Source organism: Dermacentor albipictus, chromosome 4, assembly GCF_038994185.2.
Source record: "Dermacentor albipictus isolate Rhodes 1998 colony chromosome 4, USDA_Dalb.pri_finalv2, whole genome shotgun sequence".
Classification (NCBI taxonomy): Eukaryota; Metazoa; Arthropoda; class Arachnida; order Ixodida; family Ixodidae; genus Dermacentor; species Dermacentor albipictus.
In genome coordinates, this window is record NC_091824.1 from 48,794,256 (window position 1) to 48,813,776 (window position 19,521).

General features: G+C 44.4%; 1 protein-coding gene across 4 annotated transcripts in view; it reads left to right on the forward strand.

Annotated features, from left to right (window-relative positions):
• Positions 1-19,514, forward strand: part of put (activin A receptor type 2 punt) — a 51,646-nt gene extending 32,132 nt beyond the window's left edge. For all 4 annotated transcript variants that reach the window (XM_065448422.2, XM_065448423.2, XM_070536928.1 and 1 more), the window contains exons 8-10: positions 275-405; positions 6,191-6,317; positions 7,863-19,514. In XM_065448422.2, the coding sequence (XP_065304494.2) occupies positions 275-405; positions 6,191-6,317; positions 7,863-7,984 (380 nt within the window). In that variant the 3' untranslated portion in view covers positions 7,985-19,514. The remainder of the gene's footprint in view (positions 1-274; positions 406-6,190; positions 6,318-7,862) is intronic.
• Positions 19,515-19,521: the final 7 nt, after the last annotated feature.

Here is a 19,521-nt window from a genome sequence, read left to right on the forward strand (position 1 = left end):
TAACTGTCACAGAGCTGCCCTGTAATTTTACATATTATTTAACGAAAACTAGCGGCTACATTCCTTTCCTGATAGTTACCTATTTATGGAAACACTACGAATTGGATCTCGGCAAGCGAATCTCCTGTTCAATAAACTAAACATTTCTCCGTTTTCTCGAGGTTACCCTGGAGTACTCGCCTGCCTAACCGGCTTGAGAACTGTTGTCCTAATGTGGCCGAACTTCGCAATGAAATAGAAGTGTGGACAAAATGTGCGCGTGTGACCCCTGCAGGTCCAGTGGAGGAGTACATGCTCCCCTTTGAGGAAGAAGTGGGCCAGCACCCGTCCCTGGAGGACATGCAGGAAGCCGTGGTGCACAAGAAGGTGCGGCCACGCATCCGAGACCACTGGAGGAAACACCAGGTCGGTTGTAGGGCAGATATGGGCAGCCTCTGAGACTTTGGGGTTGTTGGGTGTTTGGGGTTGTTTGGGTTAAGACTTTAGGTTTAAGACTTTGGGTTGTTTGCAAAAAATGTGTTTCCCCCGGGGGTAATTTCTTTAAATAATTATTATTTACTTATTTTGCAGATTTAGATTTTACAGAGTGACTTACTTCAAGAAGTATTAAGAAAGTATTGTTTAGGTGACATTAAGGCGAAAAAAATGAAACTTTGCACACGCAGTATAAATAACAAGTGAAAGATGGTTCCAGCAATCCGATTTGTTGGTAGTTGAGCAGGGAAGGCTCGTCACCAAATTTGAAAGTGGGAATAGTTTAGGTGATTATTCAGTTGTGTCTAAGGCAGCAGCGAGCAAAGAAGTGATTAAGCCATACTTTAACTGTTTGGACAATTACAGAAATTGTAATCAGGAGCGAGGGTAAACAAACATTTATTTTTAAGCAGAATCACATCAAACATTGTGGGAACAAGAACACTCCCTTCAGCCATTGAGGGAGACTGCCAAACTTGCTTCACCAGAAGCTGCTTGAGCAACTCTGCACATTTCTTTAGTAGTGCGCTTACCAAGTAGTTTATCACATGTGCAAATTATTGAATATTCATTCGAGGGCACAATAGTTTCTTGCAAAGCGTGTGCTTGGAAACCTGATGCACTTGTCTTTGTGTTGTTATCTGTTATGCGCTTAAGCTCGGAAGTTAATTTTGAATATATGCCCGCATGTCATCAGCCACAAAGAGACAAACAATAGTCAGCCTCTTTGTAGCTTGTCGCTTATCGCTCTGGTTATCACTAATCAGTTGCTGCTGTTGCTTATTCTCCACAACAATGTTGCCGAGTTCTCTTTCCAAGCTGTGCAGGATGCTGCCTGTGTCACTCGCTTCTCTCTATTTGATTTTTTCCCCGGATAATTTGAGCTTGAGCCTGCAAAAAACGTGTTTGAAGGTGTTTCATTCGCACATCTCAGCTAGAAAGAAAAAGTGTAGCCCTGTGGGGTGCAACTCTCAGCTACTCCTGGTAGGCTTGCAACGAACTTACCTGCCTTGATGTATGTATTTTATTTTATTTTTTATTTTCCTTTCAAACATTGCTTTTTCCCCACTTGTGAAAAAAATTTACGCTTACCCAGCATTTTCTGCGGGATTAGACCTCCACACGAATTCTCATATGCAAATTTTCTGGTGATTGTACAGTTGTCGACTTGCTCTGCCAAAGTTAGCCCATGACATTGAGCTAGTACACTTCAATTGCTATGTTTGCCCATAAATGTGCTCAAGGAATTTCTGCTTACAATAAACAGAAACTCTAATTTTCACCCATTTGGCTGAAAGGAGTCGATTACTGAGAAAAAATTGGGATAGGACTTCTCTTTCTTGAATTTAGTGCTGAAACTTCGGTGTGTTCATCAGTGTGATCCGTTGAGAATTTCAAAGTTTTTTGAGTATTTGGGCAGTTCTCGTGCTGAAAATGTTCTTGAAACTTGCCAAGTTGAGCTTTTGTCTCATTTAGTTTTTTGTTTAGCGATGCACGCTTAACTATGTCCAAGCAGAGGCTGTCAAAATTTATGGTGTCACAACAAACTGCTGCTGGAAATTAATCATGGCTTCACCACCGTTCATTAATTTTTATATTTTCCTGGCGTCATACAAAGTCTCCAGCCACAGTAAAAGTGGCTCTTTTACTATTACAGAAGTGTTGCTTAACTAACACAGTTAACCTAAAGGCTAACTGCAATTAAATTTCACTTTGGCTAAAGTGTTCATAAATACGTAGTACATGCTATCGAAGTAAGCTTGACAAAGCTGCAGAGCTGGCAACAGTGATCGTTTGCTAATAGCCTTTAACTACAGTTAAACCTGGATATAACGAAGTTGACAAAAGCTCGCAATTTTTCGTTACATACAGGTTTTCGTTACATGCAGGTTTCGCGTGAAGGATCGTACGAATGATGCAGAAACGAAACCAAATAGCTCAATATATCCGCGAAGGTGAACTCACCCTTCAAGCATTTATTTTACACCAAAAAACTGCGTAATTTCCGTTTGCTTCTTCGGCACAAGTGACGGCACAACACACCGCTCCAAAGAAGCTAAATCGTGTAGAGCTCCTTCATCGTCGAGCGAGCCGACGAAACGGCGCATAACGTCCATTGCGTTCATCACCTCCTTTGCAGAAGGCACGTCACACGGATATGCCTCACAGGCACCATCATCACCGCCATCGGGATTTTGCACGCTTTCAGCTACTGCTGCATCAGACATTTCTTCTGTAGCCACGGCGGCGTTGTCGGCAAACAAAAAGTCAGTCAGTTCAACGTCGTCGGGTACACCACCGTTAGTGCATAGCTCGTTCCACGCTTCGGCCACATCGGACGGAGTAGAAAGGTCTTCCTCCTCCTCCTCGTCGGCACCAGCCCGTGCGTTTTTGGCTATTCCGGCCTTTAAAAAGCAATTCGCGATAACTTCTGCCCTGACCTCTTGCCAGGAGGCAGCAAGCATCTCGACTGCTTGATAAATGTCGATCTTCATCTCCCGTTCCAGACGGATGTCGAGAAGTATCTTCTGGATTAGTCGGCGCCGGTAACAGCATTTAAAACTGTTAATGACCCCTTTGTCCAGGGACTGTATTAGAGACGTGCAGTTGGCCGGGAAGTAATGCAGTTCGATGTTCGACAGCTGCAGGCCCTCGACGTGGTGCGCCGAGCAATTGTCCAGCAGTAGGCAAACTTGACGGCCTTGCCGCTTGACGTCCTGGTTAAATTCCTTCAACCACTCAGAAAATATTGGCCGAGTCATCCAAGCTTTGGAATTCGCCACATACTTCACGGGCATACGCTTCGTCCCCTTAAAACACCTGGGACGGGCACTTTTGCCGACAACTAGCGGGACTCGCTTGTCTGAGCCGTCGAGGTTGGCACACAGCAGAATCGTTATGCGGAGCTTGCTCTGCTTTCCACCGCGGCAGTCATCGCCTTTTAACGCTAGCGTGCGGCCCGGAAGCATCTGATAAAATAGAGCCGTCTCGTCGGCATTGTAGACATCAGCCGCCTCGAAGCGACTCAGGATACCAGGCAGCTCGTCAGCCACCCACGAAGCAGCAGCATCGCTGTCTGCGGAGGCAGATTCGCCGCTGATTACTCTTCCGACGACACCATGCCGGCTCTTAAATCCCTGCAGCCACCCGTTGCTTGCCTTGAAATCATCATGGCCCAAGATACACGCAAAATCCTTTGCCTTCTGTTGCAAGATCGCACCACTTATGGGTACATTTCTGGCTCTCGTGTCCAAAAACCACGTGAACACTGCCTTGTCCACATCAGTGTATGTGGACAGCTTCAGTCTTTTTTTCTTCGAGCTTGTTCCCGACTCCACTGCGTTTCTGATGCTGTGTTCCGCACTCAAAATCGTTGATAGTGTGCTCGCTGGAATGCTGAAACGGGCGGCAACGTCCTTCTTCTTCTCGCCCGCGGAGACAGCATTTAAAATTGCGAGTTTGTCTTCAAAAGACAGAACTTTTCGTTTTGTGGCAGCAGAACTCATCACGACCAACCGACGACGTAGTTAGAAGCGGAGACGCACGACTACACGCCGACAGGCAGGCCTAGCACCTCCAAAACAAGTCGGACAAACCAGTACCAGGGCACAGTTGACACACGCACACGTGCAGAACGCAGGACAACACTCAAAATGGCGAATGCAACGCATCCACAGAGAAAGAAAAAAAAGTGACGCATGTCGTTCGTCATGGAGTGTCGTTCGTCATCGTCCCTCTCCCTTCCCGCGCCCTGGCAATGAAAGAACCGGCTATCAGCGTTGCTTTTGAAGTGAATTCTTACACATAAGTGCGTCTAAGCCGTTGAAACAAATAAAAATCACTAAATAAGAATGCTTGTCCTCAAATCCATACGAAACAAAATAAATCTGAAAGAGAAATCAGCTGCCGATACCAATGCCACCTGGCGTCACGCTAGACAAGCAAAGCCTGAAAAGACTGCTACGTTAGGCACGGAGCGGCGCTAGTTGCCACCATCATCATCATCATCGCTAACTTTGCTCGGTCGCGGCAATCCCTGGCGTTCGCGTAGCTGCTGGCTCCTTACAATATTAATATTCAATAATCTAGAGCATTTCTTCGGCCGAATTTTCCTTAAAAGTGCAAAACGTATTGACTGATCAGCTTTGGGAGTTCGTTACATCAAGGCTAACCTCCGCAACGCGTTCGTTACATCAAGGTCGAAAATACATGGGCTTCAATGGGGGCAGCATTGGGGAATTCAAAAACTTCGTTAAATCCAGGAATTCGTTACATATAGGTTCGTTACATCCAGGTTTACTGTATTTCCTGCCCTGTGGGAAAAGCAGCAGTTTTTGGGTAGTCTAGCAAATACTTTTTTTTTCCTATCGCAGGGCATGCTTGATACTAAAGTCTATAGTATCAAGCTGAATGACAGGAAATCTTATTTCCGAATGTACTATAGTGTGGCACAACTTTAGAAAAAAAGGCACGTTTACTCCTCCAAGGCAGAAACACACGAGCCTCCACCAATGAGCGTGCACTCTAGATTATGTCATGAGCTAGACGGACGGTGATGATGGAGAAGATGGCTGCCCGCACTTTGAACTGGGCCGAACCGTGTCAGTTGCGTGCGTCTGCTCCTCATCAGAGGGAATCCCCAAACGTTTCGTGGTGGTTTACCAAGCCGGAAATATTATCGCGAGCTTACAATGCACCGTCCTTGTTGCATGCATTTATTCTGAGCTGTGATCCAGCAACGAAAGATTGCAACAAGCATCGCTGACGCTGCGTTATGCTTCGTCTGAAAGCAAGATTTCGCGACGGCATACCACTGCAAACAAACATCCCGCATGTTTGTTCCATGGTGTTTCTAAGTACTTGTTAAATGGCAACTGATTCATTTTAAGCCCTGAAACGAGTAGTAAATGTGTCGTGTACATCTAAACCAACCCGAAAGCCATGCAGAGCTGTTCTTTCTTCTTTTGTCTCTTGCAATGAAGCTAAAAAGCAGAGGATGCGCACTGTTGTAGAAGGCACGGGGTTATTTTTCTCGCACGATCTGACGTGCTGTAGCATTCAAATCGTGAGAGCTCTCCTGAACCAGTCATCAAAATACAAAAGTCTTTGTTAATATAACCAGAATTACGCATTTTAAAAGCACGGTTTTTGACCGGGACTCTTTTAGTCGCAGAGGCAATTGGCTGTCGCACTTCGGTCATCTGGGCGGGGCCTCTCCTTTTTTCTAAAGTTTTACCCGACTATAGTTGCAAACAGGTTTATTTTAAAGAACTTTAGAAAAAAATATAGCTAAGTGATTTTCTAGAAAAAAAGAAAAAGTTATGTAATGACATCATTGTTGCTTCACACTGAAAAAAACTCTAAAAGTTTTGAGAATATACGTTTTCAACGCAAAGGACAGGCACAATATTCCGACAAATATCATCTTTCTATATAAAAAGCTTCTTGAGATGTAAAGGATAATGTTAACCTTTGTGATTAACCCTACCCACCGCTATGCCGAGGTTGACTCCCTGTGAGACCACCGAACTCTTTGAACTCATATAATCCCTCTATATATAATCACTTTGTCCTCTATAATCCTGTTATTCTGCGAGGTCGTAGGCATCGCCTTGCGAGAGAGAGCGTAAGGGTCAACATTCAACAGCATTTGCTGTTGGGGCTAGTTTCCCATTCATCATTCAACTGCCATGTTCTCGACTGTTCTCAATTCCAGGGCTTGGCGGTGATTATCGACACGATAGAGGAGTGCTGGGACCACGACGCAGAGGCCCGGCTGTCGGCTTACTGCGTGGAAGAGAGGATCTCGTGTCTCTACAAGACGGTTCCGCCCACTCCCACAGGTCCGTTGGTCTACAGTACTACGTTGCACCCCTCTAATAAACGAACATGATATCAACATTGTTAGTCACTAATACAAGGCCTGAGTAAGCTTCAAGTCAATTGTATTTAGAATAATACTTGTTCGTCGCAATCTTGGCACCTAAAGAAAGTTTAGAAGTGCCGGACACATTTTGCTTTGCAGGAAATACTTTTTTCTGTACTTCAGGGGATGCCTGGTAAAAACAGTCTGATCATTTATAGCATTCCCAGAAAAGAGAAAATAAAAGGTTGCAACATTTAAAAAATTCTATTTCAAGTTTTTAATATGAGTTACTTGTGAGATTTTAAAAAAGTAAATCAGCGGGCATTTTCAAAATAAATTTTTGAGAAAGGCACATTTGCAAATTGACATATGGTATTTTTCTTGTATAATGAACGCGCTTTTCTTTTTACAAAAAAACTGAAACAGAGCTGGGGGGGGGGGGGGTGCGTTTAACATGCAGGGTAAATTTTATGGCTACTTCTTCAAGAGAGTAAAACTTGAAAAGCAAGACAATACTGACTTCGAAATGCATTAGTTAACTTTGCAGCAAACATGCATGTTCAGTGCTTGCAAACAGTCACAGATTTGTGTTTGCAAACAGGGACAGATTTGTGTGTTTCTGCTTCTGGGAGTAACGACGCATCTGATTTATATCAAGCAGCTCGTTGTGCTGCTTCCATCATTAACACCTGCTTACTCATGAAGACTTAAATGCCTGCTGGCAGCACGATTCCCGCTTTACACCACGTACTCCACGACCTTGCGCTTAAAACCAACTGTACATCTGGAATTGCAGCCCGTCACTCACAGCAAAACATGAGACAAGCAGAAAAGCAAGCAGCAGACATCGCTGTTGCAAAATGGTAGCCCTCGAAGTAGAAAAAAAAAAAGTTAGGCAGGTTTCACACAGTTTAATATTTGGCGTGAGCAAAGCTTTTGTGAGCCTACGAGACAAAACTGCACATCACAATACGAAATATGGAGTGGACTTTGGCGAACGTGCGCCCCATAATGGCCGTCAGCTGCGCTGGCGTACTTAGCTGAGCAAAGATAAGTTTTGTTCCCTGGCGGTATTCTCCAGCAGTCACTTCCGGTGACACTATCAGCTTCGTGAGATTTGGTGTGTCTCGGCAGTGGATGCGTCGATGTAGACAGCCAAAAATGTTTCTGACACTGTGGGAAGATAGCAACGCGGGCTCAGTTCTTGGCTGTCGCAACCACATTGTGGGGGTAGTGAAATGTATAAACGTTTGTGGTACTTGGTTTAAACATAGAATAACGAATCCTAGGGGGTCAAGATGAACCCGTAGTCCTCCATTATGGCAGCTCTCATAGCCATAGTTTTGCTTTGATATGATAAGTGCCACGAATTGGACAATCAAAAATGTGTAATATACAACCTGTTCCAATGTTTTGTGGAATTTCCCAGTTCTCATTTCTGAGCTTTCATCACCACGACAGTGGATAGGGATGTCTTTGTCCATTCTCATTGTGTGCAAAGGCTTTTCTTACAATGTTTCAGATGTCCTGTCACTTCTGCCACCTGGGGACAACAAGGGCATGGATGACTTTTACGTGCCACTGAACATCAAGAGCGCCTTAGAGACGGCCGGGCTCTTGTCACCGAAAGAGTCCAGCATCTAAGGTGCCCTCGGCTGCCGACAAGCCTTCCTCTCTCCTACGCTGCCGCTGGGAGAGAGAGCAGACAGTGTCGTCTGCTTTCTTGGGGGCCGTGGCAGGCTGGCTTGGCTTGCCAACAGACAGTGCTCAGATTTGACTGCAATTGGCCACGCAATCAAGAAACTAGTGTTTCAACGGACAGCCACGACATGACCGGCCCACGCTGCTGGTCTTCTGGATGAGCAATGCCTTTCTGTGTGCGTGCTTGTGCGTGTGTGTGCGTGAGGGTGCTTGCATGTGTGTGTCTGCATACAAGTGTGCCTGTGTGGGTGTGTGGGCAGTTGTAAAAAAGAAAAAAAAAATTCCACGGGTGTCTTAACATCTAGTCAAGCAGGCAGTGTGAGCATGTTGGATCAACAGAAAACACACACACACACAAAAAAAAAGAAAATCGCTAAAACGAAAACTGACGAAAATTGAGGCATAACAAAACAGGCCCTCCACAATGATGGCAGTGACTCTGAGGCTGCTGTCTCACTCTGTTACTTGGTTGAGGAAATGTCGTTCAAACAGGGATGGGCCTCACTGCGTCAAGCAAATGAGAGGCTTCTCCAAAATCTCTCTCGCTTGTTCTGTTCTTTGTTTGTCAGTGTTTTAAAACGGGAGAGATATATATTATATATATACATATATATATCTATATATGTATACATCTATGTACTTCAGAAGATTCGCAGAAGCAGATGTATATTTAAGCTCCCTTTGTTGGAGACCAGCGCCGAACACTCTTTGCTGCCTCCTTGCGGGATGAAAGAGAAATTTCGCCCTAGGTGGCTTCTATTTACGTAGTGAAGCTTTTTTTTTTTTTCCTCTGGACACGCAACTGTACAAATACCTCTTGACTGCTTGCTTTTCTGTAGAGAAGCTGTAAACAGGGTATTTAAAAAAAAAAAAAGAAAATGGAGGTATAGGAGTGGAGGGGGCCCAGGCAGTACTCCGCTGTAGTTCTATTTCTTTTTTTCTCTAAGGAGAGTAATTGTCAAAGCAACACGTTCAGCTACTCAAGAGCACAGCCTAGCGATGCTTCAGTCCATAAATCGAGACACTTGGACTAGTCTTTCGGTCTGGATTATGCTAAAGGCTTGTAGGTTAGCTGCACAGCTGGCGTTCGTGCTCCATAGGTGAGAATCCGCAGCTGTCGTGCCAGAGTGTAGTGCAAAGCCTGTCACGTATTCTCTATTTTTTTCCCAACATATGTATATTATATACATGGTGTAAACGGACATGCCTGGGCTAGCAAACGCGTCCCCTGGGCTGTGTTTTGAAATGATTGCATTAGGTAATGTAGTTTCTGGCATCTGATAGGAGTTTTCTTTTTTGAAGCTGTACTACAGTGTATAGTGGCAGAAACTTGGTGATCGAAAGACTTCGCTTTTGAGGGACAGTGAAGCAAAACACTGCATCAGTTTGAATTGGTTATGCTGTTCTTTGAGAACTCTGCTTGCATTTTTTTTTTCTTATGCACGAAAATGTGGATTATTTCTGGAGAAAACTAATGCAAAACTTCGACATCCGTGTTTCGTGGCCAAATGCCAATGCCCCAAATTATGTCCATGTGACATTGTGGTATTTATTAGGAATTTTCAAGTATTTCATCCATTTTCTTGCAGAAAAATGTTTTCCGAAAGTGTGAAGTTGAGCCTCTGTTTACGTTTGAGCGTAGCGCAATTCTTCGTTACTGAGAACCAGGTTGTCAAATCATCTCGGCCTTAGTGTCACTCCAAAAGGGCAAAGCTGTCGTTAAAACGACTAGAAACTCTGTAAATTTAGCAACTTTCTTGCTAAGTTGCTGCCACTGATTCTCATGCATTGGCTCACGGATGAGGTCGATCATTCAATGGCTGTTTGTTTAGTGCAGTGTTATGGCGGCATTTCTTGAGCTAACAGTGGGGCCTGACGAAGTTGCCGTACCAGCAGAATTGTGGGGACGTCAATGAGGACACAAGAATGCACCAGCTGGGTGTAGAATCGCAGGAAAGCAATCGTTTCTGAGTACGGCGTAGTGGTTGCGTGCCTGCTAGTGCTTGCGTTAAAGCACTTTGCAGCAGTGGAACGTGCATGAGAAAGATGATCGTGTTGATTTTACAGTTCCAAAACATTTTTTTTTTTATAGCAGCTTTCAGCCAGTGCATTTTCGAAAGGCAGAGATGCTAGCTTGCACTGCAGGCATTGCTGGCAAACTTACCTGTTCAATATTGAAGTGGCCAATATTGGACAGTTTTATTGTAGCATTCAGCATCATGCGTCCTCGTTTTTTTCGTGCAGTTATGAAAAACCTCTAAAGCTAACTGCGTTAAAACAAACAACTGGTTTCAGAAACAGGTTGCAAGTGATTTGTTAATACGCTGTCCCTGCAACAAGGTAAGAGCGAGTAAAAGCAAACTTAATAACATTACTTGCCATTGCAAAGAATAATTGGTAGCAATGATAAATTAAACTTGGAATGTGACATGGTTGGCCCCCTTACGGCCACCATGTCATCAGACAAGCTGTGTGAACCACTCAAAGGCCACAACACTAAATTCAAAATGATGCTGTGTGATGCGTCAAGTTCTTTCCATTGCATTCCTTGCAAGTACAATTGAATTCAGTGCTCTTCTATGCTGTAGTAAAACTGTCTGTAGATAAGCTTGTAGGGAAAGTGCCACTATTGAGCTCAAGCTTCATTACTTTCCGGCACGACTCGTTAAGAGTGAGGGCAGCTCACGTTCAGCAGTACACTTATTATAAAACTAAAACACATCGTGTGAAATTACTAAGGTGAGGTAGTAATAGCACTGCCCATGGTTTTATAATACAGTTGAGGCTTGAATCGGCCATGCGTTGTAGTGGGCCTCTGGAACAGTCTTCGTTCTTGGTGCTTTTTTCTATTCCGAAGTCGCGCGAGGAAGCCAAGCGTAAGCTGGCCTTCCAGCTAGAACACTGCTTCGTTTGCGCTCAAAATTTGTTAAGAGGTGGTGTATCGTGGTGCATTTTGTTTGGTACCCTGCCCTGGTGCAGAACTTGCCTGTTGCTTCCTTCAGAATAACTCCAGAAGTATGCATTGCCTGTCCCCATTACAGCAAAACAAGGTTGCGCACTGTGTCTCGTCCTGAATTTTACAGGCGCAGTTACTTAATTACTTTTCTTGCTTCCTTGTCACCACTTTCACATTTAATCTTGAACAAAGAAACTCTGGCAAGTACATGTAAAATTTAGTTGTTCTTCGTTTATTATTCAACTGCTATACTGAAAATCTTGCTTCCAATGTGGTATTGGTTGTAACGAAATAAATTTTTTTTTTGCATGGGACTAGAGGTACTATGCGAGCTGGCATGGAAAGGTCGCAACGTTCGCAAAACAAAGTTTTAAATGCGCTTCTCTGTGCATTTAAGTCATTAAGTGCGGAAAATATGTTTTTGGTCGCTGGTGCCATTAATGAAGAGTAGACAAGAGCTTCACTTGGCTTGGCTTGGTTTGTCGAACAGCGGTGTCTTGTCATTGTTTTATGTGGAAATTGCTCGCATATTTCTGGAGTACTGTTGCACTTAGTATCTTTTCTTTTCGTTCTTTAGTGGATTTGTTGGCATCATTCTTTAATAATGAGTATTGGATGTAACAGTGAATTTCGATCTGTACTGAACAAAATGCACCGAGAAGAAGCTTCCTTTGTGCAAATCTTGATTGCAGAGAAGCCAGTGGGTTATCCGTAAGAGCCCTTTGCACTAGTCTCGTTAACGCGACTATCAGTAGGTGCAACCTGATGAACAGCCAGCAGAACTCCCCCCACACGTGTTCCAGTGTCACGCACATCATGGCTCACAGTTGTGCTGCAAACCTTCCTCGAGACACCAGCAAACACTGCTGCTGAACTCTTTTACAAGAGGCCGGATAGAAATACAACCCGGCGTGTGGCTCGGACTGTGTAAATATTAAGGGAAAGAACCGCCCCCAGCGAGGATCTACTCAAGGCTTAACGTTTCGGCAAATGGAACGACTGTGGGGGAAAAAAAAAAAGAAATCTTAAGGTGAGGCATTCTACTGCAGCAAGTGTACAGCCATGGTTCACTGAAGGCTTGCCCGTACCTGCTAAAACATATACAATGATGACTGTAATACTAGGCTGGCATAGACGCTGATCCTGTATAGTCGGTGTACTCTGTAAGCATTGCTTCAATTACACCTTCGTAAGAACGTTGTTTTTGTTGGGCCACTTTCGGCCACGCTACGCCGGCGGGCATTGTCCCAAGCCGGATTGTGGCAGCTTCAGCAAAGCGCAGTTTTAGTAGCCAACGAGAGGCTCAATGAATCGTGTTTCCACAAATCGAGAAAAAAAAGTGTGTTGGACAAGCATGTAGCCAAACACTCCCCCCACCCCCACCCACTTTTTTTTTTTTAATTTAACGACTAACCTTATGCAGTCAAAGGCTTGTCTGTTAATTCTCTTGGGCCAAGACAGCGATTGGGAAAAATTTCGAGCAAAATAATCCGAGTGTATGTGTGTGTGTGTGACTGGTATGTACATGTCCGTGGCATCAATGACCTTTAAAAAAGTACAAGTGTTGCTCCTCCTCGTATGTTATATATATAAGTTGATATAAAATCATGCATTTTCATTAATACATTGCATTGCATAAGCTTTTTAAATCATGACAACTTTGTTTAGACAAAGGAAGAGTATGCTTTTTATATACATATATTATAGATTCTTTTTTCATTTTTTGACAGCTGTGTCAGGACGTGATCCCAGTAGAAACTAGATTGTGTTGTTTATCTTACTTTGTTTGTTTGTGTTGGAGGGATATTTTTCATTGACATGTACCTCAATTATGCTTGTTTCGTCATTCTTTGTGCCGATGACCTTTTCTGTTACGATACTGTACATGTATTTAATTTTGTGTTTTTAAAGACTGCAGTGCCAACTCGATTTCAACACGGCAGGCATCGTTCGGAGGCAAGACAAAGCGGCTTGCTCGAGTTAGTTGGTTTGCTTTTCTCCCAGCGCAGGCACACATTTGAAAACAAAAAATCTAGGTTTCTCTTGGTTCGTTCTTCGTCCTCTTCAAAACGTGAGTGAGCCAGGAAAAACCTGCGTCTACGGGTAGCGACAAACTTGATCGCAGTTTTCCTATTTGTTTTTGAATTCCGTTTCTCTCTCCTCTTGTGTTCCGTCTTCCTCTCTTCTTCTTCACTCATCGGTTTTCAATTGGTCTTTTAGTGTTTGTGTCATCGCTGCCTTCAGAGATGGCATTGGTTTCGTACGGCGGCTTGTCAGCCCCATTGGCAGAACGATTCTCGGTGCGGCTTGGAGGCTGAATTGGTGTGTGTCACTAGAAGACGGCACCAGAGGCACCAGAAGAAGTCGAGGTGCTTTTCGTCTGTTGACGGCACCAGGTGGAGGCAGAATGCTGATGTCACCGATGTCTGTGGACATAGGGATCGCTTGCTCACTCTGGTTCATAATTAATAAGAAAAAAAAATATATATATATATAAGTATAAAGCTGTAGAATGCACAGGTGTTGCAATTGAGTTGTTTGTCATGTGGTGCTGGAAGGCAGCTTTTACAAGAGCGTCCAGGTATATGTAGTTGGACGTTCTGTGTGAAAACGTGAGGTCCTTTGACAGTTCTAATTGAGCGTCCCCAGTGAACTGGACTTGGAATTATTAACAGGACCCCACTTCTGGGACAGCCATTCAAGGAAAGGAATTCATTTTTTGGGGGGTACAAAGGAATTAAAAAAAAAAGGTAAATGCAGACACACAAAGAAAGGACATACTTGCCCATCACTGCCAACATTCCTGTGTGTACAAACTACCTGTACTTTTTAGTTTTATGGTGGAGTCATTGTGTGTGCTACTTAAAACATCAGCAAAAGATGGTCGAAAATTAAAAAAATATATATATACTGCTGAAACAGATGCCCGAGCTCAGCTGCAGCAAGCACCTAAGCAACTCGTGAGGCCATGACAAAAGCGGCACTAGAATGAACTAGGTCATTAGCCGCACAGGCCGTTGGAGTGTTAAGCCATAATCTCAGTTTGAGAAATTGGCTGCGGTGCGGCTTAAAGGGGGTAAAAAGAAACGGGAAACCTTTAGGTTAAATGCATTGTGAATGCAGAGTGAAATGTCTCAAATTCTTGCATTGCTCCTTGCATCATTGCTATGCTTTGCTCGCAAGACTACTTGGCCAAGGCCCAATTAGGTTAGGGATGTTGGACACCACTGGTCTAACTTGCATTTTCTAAAGGCATTAACTTACAATGGTCACAAAGTCCAGTGGTATGAGAAGACTTGTTGCCGTAGTGCATCTTCGTCATTTTAGTGGGCGAGTTATTAATGATTGCAATTAGTAACGAAACATGTTGCAGATGAGGCTTGTCTTGCCTACAGAAGGAAGATATATAGCTGCTGTGCAAGTACAGGAAGTAGAGGTGTGTGTATGTTAATGTTGTCGGTTAGTACTGTTTTAGGTAACACGCATCTTGCAGTCGCTTTTATTGGGCTGGCTGCTTTTTTTTTTTTTAAGCCAGCATTTGTTGTCTGTAGGAGCGAAACGTCAGGTAACTTGCCCTTGGCTGTAACACCCCACATCGCAAGTGCACCTCGACGGAGCAGAGCAGCCGATAGGGAACAGCTGCTGCAGCGGTAGTGTGCCAGGTGTTGCACGAGGGGAGAGGACATCGTCGCAATGCCACGTCGCCCTCGCTTGCTCTCAGAAGCCTGTGTTATCCTCGCGCCCCTTGTTCCCGCAAGCTCTAACTGCACCTCGGTAAGGCCAAATCAAAACACACCAAATATCTCGACACGTTCACTTGCCCGCGAGAAGTTCTTCATTCAAACAACCGCTCAGGGGCGTTCAATTGGACATTAATGCTTTTGCATTCGCAACTAGTAAGAAATGCTTAGGTGTTCCCAGATTTTTTATTGTTATCTCGCAATCATTCATTGGTCAACATTTTGTGAGCTGTAAGTCACCTGCGAGAAGGCCTACCTCAAGCGAAGTCTATGAGTTGCATGTTAGTGCGATGTGGAGACAAACACTTAGCAGAAGGGAATAAGGCAGAACATAACGAGCCTGAAGTGTAGCGTACTTTGTTGCAGCTATTAGCGACTCTTTTGCCGAGTGTTGTGAAAGATCAAGCGTCTGCTCAACAGGCAGAAACGGCGGTGACCTTCAAGGCTGGATTGTTCTGTGGCTGGTGCGATAACTTGTAATGAGGGGTGGGAAGGTAGTATGGCTGATCTGGATACTTCCTGGATCTCCTAATTTGGAGGTTCATGTGGATCAGGAAGTAGATCCAGCCTAAAAAATGGTGGCTGCGTTTTGGTTGGGAGGCAGAACCAGTATGTCGCATGGCCACCTTGTGCCATTTGTCGTAATGTGGGAAACATCAATTTGGTGCAGGCTCTTTGCAGCTAATGCTGCATGGAAGTTTAGTTGCATTTTAGTCGCCTAAAGCAAGGAAGTCCCACTGGTGCAAAATGAAGCGAGCGAGCAACCAGAGGTTTTTGTCAGTGATAATTGAACAACACATTTATCAGAATAATTACCATGGTTACATGCATTAAGGCTTGGTAGTTAACTTGTTGATAGATGAACACTCAAGATTAATTCTTTAATTGGCAATATCTATGATAAGCTGCAAAATCCATTTAGTTGTTTGCTCAGAAGTAATTTAATCTACCTCTTGCCACAGCATGCATTGCTCTTTAAATGGGAGGAGAGTCAGTGATCTGAACATTTCGGTAGACGATATTGTTGTCGCTCACTTATGCAGTGCTTATGCAGCTGGGCTCTAATGCACTGTTCAGGCATTTTTCTTCAATTGTTTTTCTCTCTCTTTATAGTCATTCCCTCAAAACTGAACACACCTCATTTTACTAACTTCCTTTGGCAGTTGAACCGTCTGCAGCCCCCTGTGTACTTCTCTCTGAATCCAGCACTCTGTCGAAAAGAACCCTCTGTTGTTTCCGAATGTGCCAAATGAAACTTTGTTTCCCCTCACCCCCCCCCCCCCCTCTTTTTTTTTGTTGATCATGGCATCGTCTCTCGAAGCCCGACGGGTATGCTCATTGGGCACGCTGTGAATTAGTAAACGTGGTGGTCGTGCAATGGGATGTTGAACCACAGTTCCTATTTTGCTGGTTTCGCTTCCTCCCCCCCGTGGCCCCGTATTTCTCCCTTTTTGTGCACGTGTGTGGCCATCACATTTGTGTTTATGTCTCGTGTTAGACAACCAGTAGCACCCTCTTGTGACTGGAGACGGCGTGATTGTGGCGGTTGGACTTTATTATGCAGCTCTTCTTCGCTAGTTGAGAGAGAGAGAAAGAAAAAAGAGTGTGTGAATGCATGTCCTTACTTGTTTCCAAGCGCTGCTGCACAAGCCAATGTTTGTCGATCACTACTTAAGAGATTGAGCGCGTGGTCTGGATGAATGATTGAAGCGTGTCGTGTTGCATCTCGTGATGGGATGGAAAAGAACCCGAGTCAAGCATCACGACAGAAGGCAGCCGCTTCTGGTGACTGGAAAGACTTTTGCTCACCGGATCCTTTTGCGTGCCACGTCTGAGGGTGGTGTCCAGCATCAAGTGAAGGACTAAAGAGATGTGGTTGGGATGTGTTGTTCTCGGTGGGTTTTTCTGGAAGGGGAACGCACTTAGATGAGCATACTAGAGTGACAAGTTGGAAACCACTTTGTGTGAGATTCCATTCTTTCTTTCCTTTTATTCTTTTTTTTTTAATTCCCTCGGCTTTCAGTGTACATATTACAGGCTGAACAGAAAGGTCTGCGGACTACAAATTAGTCGCCATCTTCTTGCGGAGAGAGACAGAAAAAAAGTGTTAGATGTCGGCCTGTTTCTTCCATGTTGCGGCAGCTCAAGTACAAATTATTTCCTGGCTGTAGATATGCATACTGATGCTCTCTTTGTGCTCTTCAAAGGCAAGTTTTGCATAAATCGTTTAGACAGCTCTGGAAGAAATGGCTTACACGAGTCCCGGCGTCCTTCATTATAATCGGGTCCCTCAGTGGAACCCGTGCCATGTCGTAATAGTAAAATAGTGCAGGTGTTTGTTTTGTGCGCGTGCATATATGTGTGATTATAAAGGGGGTGTCCAGGCAACGTGGTGTTCTCTGTTACCTGTCCCTGTGAATGGTGTCCCGATGTGTGTTGCTAAACAGAAGCCAAGGGGAGGGCTTGCTCTCTTGCGTTTGCTTTTCTTTTCTTTTTTTTAAATCTTGTTGGGAATTGTCGCAACGATGCGAATGAAATCGAAAAGGTAAAACACTTGTAGATGAAAAACCAGGTTATGATAAGTGCCTTTTCCGTTCTTTTGTTGAGAGTAGCGTTCTGCTGGGCAGCGCACTATTGTGCTCGAAAGGGAAGAAAAAAAAAAAGCTCTAGGATGGCTCTGGAGACGCACCAGACACCGCTTCCCAGCACAAGGGAGGATGGTGAATAGCCAGACTGAGAAAGGACCTTCTTCAAGGGAGGCTGGTTTGGCACTGCTCCTAGAACACTCGCAGAGCAAAATGCATTGTAATCATCGCTCTAGAAATGCAAAATTTTATTTTTAATACTGTAGATTTTTGTAAGTCTTGTGATTGACATCTGTAGAGGCGCGCATTATCTTAGGTGAAAGCATATAGGTTTGTCTTTGTGTGGGTAGTGTGCTTAACTTGTTTTTTTCTTCCAGTCGTCCCATCTTGTTGCATAGAAGTTCTTTTTTTTTTTTTTTTGAGGCTTTGTCATTGAATGGATAGGGGATGTACACTAGAAGTGGGAGTTTAGTGCCATGGATTCCCAGACACCCAAAGTAAAGTTTACAGCAAAAGGGGCATCTCTGTGGCTTCGTTTCGGCCTTCCGCCGGCCAACAAGGGCCTCACTAGTGGAGCTGCTTGGGGATCCATTTGGCCCAGCTTGCACTTTATTATATATAGGCCTGTGAACAACTTCCTCGCATACCTTGCTTTACGCTCAGACAAATTACAGAGTAAGGCGTTGGCTTGGGCTAGTTGTATGGGTTCCATGCTTAAGAACAGCTCGGAAAGCACAGGACAAGTGAGAAGATTACGCAACCATGGTGTCATCTTGTGGCTCGTCTTGGTGTTTTGTGTTGTTTTCCGTATGGGATGCGTGCAGTGTTTCCCAATGGCCAGCCGCTGCTTTGTGTCCCATTTTGTCAAGTCTGAGGCCATATTCTCAATCAGTCACTTTTGGGGATATCACCATTATTTGTATTAAATGGAGATCTTGCCCAAGCATCATGGATACCATCTGGTGGGGGGCTTTGCATTAACTTAACCACCTGAGGTGCTTGGCGCACAGTCGTAGTTGCATTCCACCCCGATCACAATGAAGCCGACACAACAGGAATTTGAACGCACGACTCCATGCTCGGTAGTGGAACCTCACTGAAAGACTGTGACTGGTGGGTGTTCCTTCCGGAGCCCATTACTTGGTGTGATGTTACACAAGCATGAAGGTATCCCCAGTGGTGATCACTTAAGAATATGTCCCTTGGTTTGTATGGAAACTGTACGTCGGAGGGGCCTGTTGTTTTATGAACTCATCCATGTCGAGATGTATGAAGTGTGGAAGGAGTTGCAAGTTGTGCTTGGCTGTTAAAAGGACATTTAGTTAGTGCAGGGCAATCCACATTCCCACAATGCAGCAAGGCACACATTCTCATTCACCTGTGGTAAATCTGTTGTACTTTGGTGTCTGGTAATTCCCCTGCACACGAAATGGTACACCATGGTAGTGAACGACAACAGCCCACAGCGAGATGCTTTGTCGTTGCGAGTGGCGAGTTCCGACTTGTATGCCTAGAGCAGCTTGCTTTGGGATGCATGTAATCTAGCATATTGTGACTTATTTACTGGATAGATTCTTTTGTCCTGAAATCGTAAGAAAGGGCGCCGCTTTTGGCTTTCCCCCCTGTAGTTCTGTCGAGAGTGCGTTTGAGAGTTACTGCAGTGTTTTTTGCCTTGGGCTCTTGGGGTCTGCCTGTGGCAATGAGTGTTCAGAGCTTTCAACACCTGCCCACGCACGCCTTAATGGCTGAGGCTTTTCACACTTGAACCTTGGTTTGCCTGGTCGTAGTTGCCAGCGAGGCCAGCCTTGCTGTTGAGAACTGCTTTGGTGGTTGCTGCTGCTGCTGCTTCAACTGTCTATCAAGTGAAGAGTAGTGCCTCATCCCGTAAAATACGAGGATGGCCCCTCGAGCATGCGTCTCGAAGTAAACAAAAACCAGAAGGTGCTGCTACAAGCATACCACATTGCAGTGTACAGATTTCACTCATTTACATGTGCTCATTCATCACATTTCCCTGTTGTACATTGCCTCCTACATCCTTCTTCCTCTCTGGCCTTTCTTTTTTCCTTTCTTTTTTTTGTTGTTGTTGCTGCATACTGTGTTTACTCTGTTTAAAGACCAAAATAATTTGCATGCTTTGTCTATTTGCCCGAGCAGATTTACAATAAAAAAAAAAAGATGACTTAAAGTGAGTTGCTT